The 9,687-nt window shown below is 41.9% G+C and overlaps 1 protein-coding gene across 19 annotated transcripts in view; it reads right to left on the bottom strand.

The window, feature by feature from the left end:
- Nucleotides 1-1,670: 1,670 nt before the first annotated feature.
- The window catches only part of DMD (dystrophin), a 1,162,157-nt gene continuing 1,154,140 nt past the window's right edge, over nt 1,671-9,687 (bottom strand). For all 19 annotated transcript variants that reach the window (XM_055701082.1, XM_055701084.1, XM_055701085.1 and 16 more), the window contains one exon: nt 1,671-4,179. In XM_055701082.1, coding sequence (XP_055557057.1) covers nt 4,082-4,179 — 98 coding nt within the window. In that variant the 3' untranslated portion in view covers nt 1,671-4,081. The remainder of the gene's footprint in view (nt 4,180-9,687) is intronic.

Genomic DNA, 9,687 nt, shown 5'->3' with positions numbered 1-9,687 from the left:
ACCGTGACAGGCAGTGGGGAGCAGGAGAGAAGTCTGACCTTGGCGGGGAAGTTTAAGGGACCCTCCTGCCCCCTTCAGTGCTGCTGAACTGGCTAGTAGGGCCTCAGTTTTTCCATCAACCTATCAAAAAGGTAGAGGAAGGACTATGAAATCTATAGGTAAATGGCAGCACATTAACCATAGCAGCCAAAATTGAAGAGAACTAATCTCTGCTCAGAGAGCAAAGGAAACACACTGCGCAGCTAACAGCCTTGTCCTTAAAAACAAAAAGGGGGTATTTAGCGTAAACATAAGCAAGGAAAACATTCTCAACAGCCAGTCAGAAATACCAGATTTTATTGATGGGATGTTAGGAGTTGTAAATAATGGGGTTGCTGGAGTGGGGAAATCAGCGAAGCTGGCTGGCAGGCTGTATACATTGCCTTTAAGAGCTGCAGTACTCAGGGCAGCAGCTATTCATCCACATACATCATGCCCACCCGCTAGCACCGACCGGTACGAAGCGAGTGAGAGGCGACGAATGGCCCATAACGTTATCTGCAGGGCCAGCATTTGGTTTTGCCTGTCGCAGCCCTAGCTTCATGGGGGCAGGGCAGGGCACGTGTACGTGGTTTTGCCTTCCCTGCCCCTTCCAGGGCACCAAAGGGATTAGGCAGCACGAAAGTGCTCCTCCTGCCTTACTCAGGCACCCTGTTATGACGTTCCAGTTCATTTAGGTATTTAATAAGACCATCCACAAGCCCCATCCTTCCGGCTAATGGCCAGGCTTCCAACTCAACAGCATCTCCTGATGTGCAACCACTCCAGCGGCAGCGACAGGGAGGATGCTATTCTCCCTCTTGCTTAATTGAATTAAATAGGAGTGCTCTTGTCACTGGTGGCTGCTGTGCTTTGTGGGTTGTATAATCTTCAGAAGAGACTTGAGTACAGCAAGGCACATGCTGATTCACTTAGGTGGGAGTGAAACCCAAGTCTGTGAGAGTAGATGTGGGATGCATATTTATTTCCTCAAGTGAATGAACCAAGGAAATTCCCACCTCCTCCCTCACAGTATTATCAAAATCAGAGACAAACATATGCTGGGTTTGCCTTTTTATTATTTTTCATTATATTATTTCTGTCACTGAAAGGTAGCTCAAAGACAGCGTCGTGACACAACTGAGCGGAGTATGGGTATCAAAGCCTATCCTCTGCATGTCTCTTAGATATGAGACGGGATGTGTGTGATCAGCCTCTCTGATGGTAACATACCTTTCCCAAAGGCCCAGAGCAGAGGAGTTTGCTAGCATGACGCCTGGTGGCAAGGGGACCATCAAGCGCTGGACTGATCAGCGAATCCCAATCTGATCTGAGGCTCCCTTCTGTGACAAGGCAGAAAGCAGGAGGCTGGCAACCTCCGAAAAGCTTGGGGAGCACAGGAGCGGGAGGTTCACAACTTCAACAGCGAGCAAAAACCCAAGGCAGGGAGAGCTGCTTTTCCTCTCCCAGCTAAATCCTGAGCACTGCGGCCAACACCCTGCCCACTGGGGAGGCGGCCAGGGCACCCAGATGCTGCTAACAAGGGGGTTCGGCGACTGGCAGCAGCGGGGTGCTGGGCGCGCACTCAGGCGAGGTTTGCTGGAGGGTGATGCACTGGGTGACTGCTGAACCCCAATAAAAAATGTTGCACCTTTTATAACATAATTGCGTGCTTTATTGATATACACAGTAAAGCAGTATATAATACAATAGTAAGGCATATATTTGGTGAATTTGGTATGTTGTGAAAAAATGCCGTAAAACAGAAGTTTATAAAAATAATTAGTAAATGTTACAGTGTTGGTGTTAAAACACAATATATTATGATACCCAAGTAATAAACCAGTACTGAGTAACAATGAAATAACATGCCATATGGTATTTATGTATCCAACTACACTGATTATGTTTTACAGTTTAATACTTTGTCATTATAAGGAATATGAAATAATTCCCAAATTATGCTTAAAAAAGCAGCGATAAAGCTTTCAACTTTTAAAATATTTTTTGACACTCACTCCAAAACTAGGATCTAGAAAGTGAAACAAACAAAACAAAACCCTGATGAAAACAACCGTGCAATCCATTTTTCCTCCATGTACTTTTCTGAAGAGAAAGTTTAACTTATAAGGGGGGGGAAAGAAGAAGAAACCCATTTCTTTCTCAGATCTCAATTTAAACCTTCTGATAAAAATGACCATGAGAAATACTGAGGGTTCCTATTGTAATAAAGTGTTAAAAAAGCTCTTTATTAGGAAAGAAGAGGTTTGGGGGGATTGTACTTATGTTTTGTAAATGACTGTCATTGTTGTGATTATTTAAACGATGAGACCTGGTCACACAATGGACACGTGGTGATGATGTAACATTATCGGTATGTATTTGTCAGGAACACCACAAAACCAAAGTGAGGTAGAAATAGCATGACTAGCCATGTTCAATGTTAACTAGCATTCAAAATAAAATCTTTCCCAAGTTTAATTACACTTCATACAAGAAGAGGTAACAGATTTTTTACTCTTGCAATATAAAGTCAGATGGTGTTCTTCTACATATTCTAAGGTAAAATTAAAAGCTGGTTAAGAAAATGAAGTGGTAAAGCTTTTGCTGACAGCACCTCATACCTAAGCGTACCTTTCATGAGCCACAGTCAAGCTGGCTAATCTGTTTCACTATCAGTTCTTCTCTTTATGTTACTGTTAATTGTGTGGGATTGCTTATAGAGAGAAACTGGGAAGAAGAAAGGACCAGGGCCTTTGTTTTGCTGATAAATATCTCACGGAGCAGTGTGGCTACCTTCACCTGATCACTGTGCGCGCGCAAGAACAGCAGTAACTCTTCTACAGCTTTTCCCAAAGGTTGCTCGCAGCATTGCAGCTCCTTGGGACCAGCTCTGTAGCAGACTGAGACGTGTTGTGGAAAGCTCTGGTTTTATTTTCCAGAGGATCAAGGAGCTTCATGCTCCTCAACAGCACTGGGAGCTGGACAAGCAAAGATGCTCTCTGAGTAACCCACTTGTGCTTTGGGTCAGAAACTGATCCCACAGAGGGTCAGGCCAGGAGGGAACTTCTCCCTTTCTTCTCTCCTCTGCAGCAAAGGTGATGCAAGAGGTGGCAGCAGGGGGAGAGCTGTACCCAACTCTTGCTGAAGCATTGGCTGCTGCCGGCAGCCAGCGGGATACTGGACACCAAGGTCCAAAGGTTTAATCTGGTAAGGCAATTTCTACGCTCCTTTACTAATAGTGTTCAGGAATTTAGTCAGCAGAGGAAATGCTGGCACATAGGATGTTCATTAAATTCTTTCCTTTCCTTCTTTCTTCTGGGTTGTTTTTTTTTTTTTCCCCCTAAATGAATTTTTTGCAGGCTCTGTCATGTAATGTGCTCTTTCATTTAATTATTGCAAACTAGCTGTGTTATTCATGTAATTCTTATTTTTATTGAAAAGAGGTGACATAATTACCTTCACTGGAAGTTAAGAGACTTTTTTTTAAGCCAGCCCTAGTCAGACAAAACCAATTGAAAAATGTAAGTTAGCCGTTTTGGTGTTGCTGCAGGAAATCCTTTTTTTTTTTTTCCTTTCTTTTTGATAGGCAAGGAAAAGAACACAGGACATGATCCCTCTGATGCAACTACAGAGCTGAAATGAAACTAAACAAATGCACTGCCTCAGTATTTTTTTTGTGTTTTTTTTTTTAAGGGGGTTTCTATAAACAATTATTTTTATAAAGCACACTTTAGTTTACAATCTTTCATTATAACTGTTATAAATTTTTTTTAAACAACCCAAAATGCGTTCCATATAAAGAAATGGCAAGTTATTTAGCTATCAAGATTTTACATGTAGTTTTCTTATAATTTTTGTACAATTGCATAGACGTGTAAACCTGCCATTGTTAACAAAACAGTAACAGACTTAGGAAACTACTGAAATCTACAGTATAGTACCACTACCCTTCACAAAAATATAGATTTGTTTTCTTGTAAACTCTTACAGTCTAATCCTCTTTGTAGTATGAATATTATAAAAACCATGCGGGACGCCTGAAGTTGTAAAACACATCTTGCTATTCTAACACCTTGTCATCGGTCATCACTGTCACTAAGGTTTCCATTGCTCTTCCCAAGTCATCTGCCATGTGGAAAAGGCTCCCTACATTGTGGCCTGAAAAAGAAAGTCAAAGAAGAGGAGATTAAATGAAGATGACATGGCAGCATGTCGGTAGAAACATTTTACAGAAAAGGCCGAGCACAGATAACATTACTCTGCATGTACTGCTCACCACCATCCCCAGTGGGGTACATCGGAGAGTGCTCTTCTCAAAAGTCTCTCGGACGAGTCTAATTTGTTGTTAGCAAAAACTGCCTGTTCTGCAGAACACTTAACATTAACATGGGCTTCAATGGCTAGGGTAAGCTATGCTGACAACAAGCCAGCGTATTTGTGTTCCAAGAACCCCCCCGTAGTGATGAAGCTTCATCATTACGAATGTTCACCAAAAGCAACAATTAAATCCATTGACATCACAGAAAAATTTCCGACCGGTGCTGCAAGTGTTTGACCCTTCAATGTTCTATCAAGGAGAAAAACAGAAACAAACAGATCAGCAGTAATTAACTAAATCATTAAACCCAAGAGGTCCCAGCAGGATACCTGCACAGATAGCTAAAACGATGACCAAACTAAACAGCCACAGTTTATTCAATCGTTTTAAAAATACCCTTTGCTTTTCAGACTGCAGTCCAGCAGAAACAAAGATGCTACAGTTACCAAGTAACTACACAGTTGTTGACTTGTGCATTTCTCCTTACCCATAACCACTGCAAAGTCCTAAGATGGCAAAACCACAACATGTGGTCCTCTTACAACGAAGTGACACATAAATGCAGAGTACAATTCTGGATACAAAATCTGTAACAACTTCTCACATTCATTTTACCACCGCTGCAAATGGAAAGGAAAGGCAGCGAATGCTGATCAGCAGTAAGAAATGACTTCATCACACAGACTTGAAGGCAGGAAGATTAAATTGCCAAAGGTTGCCATTTTAGGCCACTGGCGTATATCCTGCATTGTCTCCAACTGCTGTTCATAAGATTGTGGGCCTCCTGCAGATCCTGTGTTGGATTTCCAACCTTCTATGACTGCCTCAAATACCCTCTGGCATCTCAAATGATAAGAGGCATCACGGTTTGAACAGCTGAATCCCATCTGCACTCTCCCTCCTGAAAAAATATGACTGAAGAGGGAATATGACAGAGATCTAGGCACCCTAGAAGATGTGCATCCAGACCAAGGACTAATTGTTCAAGATTTCTTGCAAGGACAAGGCGAAATGATCAGACAGAAGGCCTTAAAACAAGCAGAAGGAAATTATACCCCACAGAGCACATAACTGTATTACTGAACTCATCGCCACAGCTTGATGGGGAGGCCAAACACATAAATGAGTTAAGAAACAAGTCAGAAAATAATCACTGAAGAAAGATTTATTTAGATGCAAAGAAGTGCACACGACCTCCAACTCAAGAACTGCCCAAGCTGCAGAGTGCCAGCAACTGCAAGCATGTAACAGGGAAAGTGTTACTCAATAAAACTGTATGGGCATGAGGGGTTTGATTTACTCCCTGAGTACCTGCGAGAGAGTATTTGTCTGGCAAAAACATGAGAGGTGAATGCCATCTGCCCACAGCTCTTGCTTCCCAGGAACACTTTGTGTTAGCCTGGATGCTTCGTCCTCACCATGGTCCTTGAGAATGGAGCACCCAAAGGAAGCAGGAAGGATACACCTTTCATGCAGTCCCTACCTGTCATGTGCCAGAGCCTGACTGTTACCATTGCCCACCTACACGGTGGGGGTCCCTCCTGACACAACTGTCTTCTCTAACAACAGGAATGAACCTTCCCTGTGGGAGAAATCAAATTCATCATCCTCTTCCAAATGTTCATATATTATGGTAGTCATGCACTGGTGACATTTCTGCAGTACATAGGAGCCTGGAGTGATGTTACTTAATACTTACCAGTATTTATGGAATATAAAAAAAATGATGTGAGAAACAGAGATATTGTTTGTCTTGTTTCTTCTGGAGAATTACTACCAGCTTTTGCATTCAAATACTAGTTTTTATTCTTTTTTTTTTTAAATTTAGCATTCATTACATAAAACTAGGCTGTATCTAAAAGATAACTACTCAACAACCTAAGTACTCAACAGTGAGCTGTGCTGTGTGTAGTACAGTTTGCCAGGTATCAATATGAAGAAATACTTTTTTCTAATCTGGTGACATTTTGCTAATTGCACTAATGCACAGAGAAACAGATGCATCAAACAGCAATTTTATCCATGAATCATTAACATAGAGCCATCCTATTAATCCTAAGAAAAACCTTGCGATTTGCTCATCAGCATGTCAAGTAACAGTGTATGAAAAATTCCTGCCAAGTTTTGCTCAAAACATAGCTTACTTTAAAGTAAATGTATGCTACCACATTTATTTTAGACGTAAGCGATAATCCCTCTTACCGGCACCATACAGGCTGAGATCAATCCAGCAAATTACACCTTGGGAAGTGAAAATCTGATGAAGCCATATGAAAGCAAAAATGTATTTTAGATTGGAGCTGCTTATGCAAACAGAAAGGTAACTGCCACTGGTTTGCTCTACTTACCTGAAACTCTGACATGGCTCAGGTATATGTGTAGCATGTGCTATTAAGGCTTTATCAGAATAACCCTGCTACAACCAGAGTGACTTGCAGCATCCCCACCCCGACACTGCAAACTACTTTCAAGAAATCTCTAGGCTTTAAATACTCTTCTTCTTCCTCACCTGCAGGAACCTACAGACACGAGACAGGGTGGTGGTGAGCACTGTACCTGGCCAGCCAGCCATGAGAGGCACTGCGGCCTGCGGCACCACGGTCTCTCGTGCAGATTTGTTGCCATCTGTTGTTTCTAGAAACAACGATGGGACTCCAGGGCTCTTCCGGGACTCCAACACCACTCATTCGCAGCCCAGGAAGAGTGATGCCCCTTCCATGGACTTAGAGCAACCCAAACTGCTAAACCCCATCTTCAGAAAAAAATCAGTATTGGTTAATACCATTTTGTGCTGTGAGATACAGAGCTGTAAAAGTACCAAAGGCAAGCTGGTTTTATAGGAAGAGGCTAGGGCTAGAATGAATAACTTCAATCAAAAAAAACCTGAGAAGAAGTATTTCAGAAGTATGCCACAGTAAGTACAAATTACTAAATTGTTCAGGCAACTAAAACACTGGCCAAGAAGACCTTATGCATCCAGGGATCCCTAGATATTCTTTTAATACATAAAAATTACAGGAATGTCTGCTAGTCTTCTTTTCTCTGTTAATTGCCACCGTATTTTTGAAATAACCATACTTCAAATCCGATCTCCCTCCACAAAAGCTGTACAGAGGCATGCTACCTCCATGCTGCCTCTCTGGCACAGGTCTTAATTTCCTCTGCAGAAAACCTGAACAATTGCGTCTCCTCCTGAGCCATCTGAGTTTACAGCTCAGAGCATGACCCTAAACCACGGCTGATCGCAGTCTGTGTTGATAGCTGGACTGTAAAGTGCAACAGCTTGGGGACCACTGTCTCTGGGACAGTCACAGGATGCGAGGCTGGCCCAGAAGAGTGGGCAATATAGCTGTGCTCCACTTAACTGGCCAACACTCATCTGTGCATCACTGCACTGCCAACAGTTTTTTTGCACCTCTTGCACATGGGAGTAACAGCTGAGGCAATCAAGACTGCAAATAGTTGAGAACAACATATCCTGGTACTGTATGTCCAATGAATGCACCCTCTTCTATATTGCCTGTTACCTAAGTAAGCCTCCAGATTCACTGACTGTTTCTATATAGCTCTGCTGCTTCTGTTGAATACTGCTCACTTGCCCTATCTAAGACTGAAATGTAGGACACCGACATTTTTAATTAAAAAGCAAATGAGAAAAGTGCTGTCCTAAAAACACTTAGAAAAATATCAATCACTGCTTTCCACTCATTATTCTTCATATTTTTAAAGTAAGGCCACTAAAGAAGACATTAATTCCATTCTTTCTTCTTTTTAAAAACATTAAAGCTGAAAAAGTTTTCTCCATGCTTGAGGCACTGAAAGGTTGAAAGATGCTACTGTGTAAGAAAAAAACTAGCACACACTTTGGAATGAAGCATGAAAAGCTCAAAATGGACATGAACGATATTAACCTAGACTTAGAAAATAGAGGGAATATTAACACATGTGCATTTGCTTTGAAAGCAGAAGACACCTATTGCTGCAGACACTAAATGCATCACTTCTGGTCACATATAGCACGATGCCTTTCACATCTGCTGAATTTGCTTTAGAGGGTTTGCTGGAATTAAGGCCCTTGGGTGCAAGCACAGTAACTGAATTCCAATCTTACACTACAACTTGTCAGAGAAATAAATGTGGAGCATTCAGACTTGAAAGAGTGGATAGAAAGTAAATTAAGAAATCCCAACACAATGCAGTGCCTTTTTTAGCAGCACAGATTTCTAACACTTCCCTGACAAAAGAAAAATCCTTCCTGTTGGTGGCTTGGATTTTGATACCCGTATTCATATTGAGTAATGCCACGAAATCCATGGGATTATACACGAAAACAATACCTAATGTGAGTAATGGGATCAAAACCTGGCCAAGTGGGTTTAAAACCGCATGATCTGCCTTTGTGCAAATGGATTCACACATAAAGCAAAAGCTGCTCTACACCTTAACTCATACACTTCATAAGCAGGTGGAGAATTGCATTTTATATTCAGCTTTGCAAGTTACTGAGCCCCCTTTGGACCTGTCAGTGAGCACAAACAGAAGTGGTGAGTGATTAACTGAAGTCAAAGTTTTTAGGATTAAGCTGCTGGAACCTGATCAGGTAGGACATGCTAATTTTTCTGATTTTTTTCTTACTTTTTTTTTTTTTTTACATTAATTGTATCAAATATGCCTGCAGTAGCAGCCGCTTTTTCTGAATATGCATAAACATAAATGAGCATAGTGGAAATAAACAACCTGTTTTGCTCAGTTGGAGAATTCTCAGACTCTATGAAGAACATGCAGGGCTGAGTATGAAGTAACTTCCATAAAATGATTGGACTGGTGCAGTCTGTTGATGACATCCCAGGCACCCTTTTTTTGATCCATATGAGAGGTCAGACAAGGATCTTACGCCTCAAAGTAGCTGGACCCGTGCCAGCTCCTACAGCCAGTGAAGAGAACCACTGTATTTCAAGGTACCGCGTTAGAACAAACCCTGGCCTACCTGGGGTAGCCTGTCCATGACTGGGGGTTCACAACAGCTCTGCTAAAAACCCCAGCGCAGCGTCTTGCCGTGAGCCCCCCTCTCTGCACCAGCAGAAGTCTGCAAACCGGGTTACCCTTCAATTTCTGCCTCATCCACACTCAAAGTCTTCTGTGCGGAAAAGGTCGTTTTACAGCTACTTGCAATTGCACTCAGGCAGTCTCTGAATATTTTATCTCTAATAATAATTTTTGCTAGGAATTAATCTTTCAAACATTCTATCTGGTTGGCGAGTGAAGAGCAGCTTTGCAGAAGAAAAATCAAGGCTCTCTGGAAATACTTCCAAAGGTGCTATGACAACACAGTGCAAAATGTTCTCCTC

This window comes from Falco cherrug, chromosome 2, assembly GCF_023634085.1.
Source record: "Falco cherrug isolate bFalChe1 chromosome 2, bFalChe1.pri, whole genome shotgun sequence".
Lineage (NCBI taxonomy): Eukaryota > Metazoa > Chordata > Aves > Falconiformes > Falconidae > Falco > Falco cherrug.
Note: the sequence above shows the minus strand (reverse complement) of the source record. Positions and strands in the feature narration are given on the sequence as shown.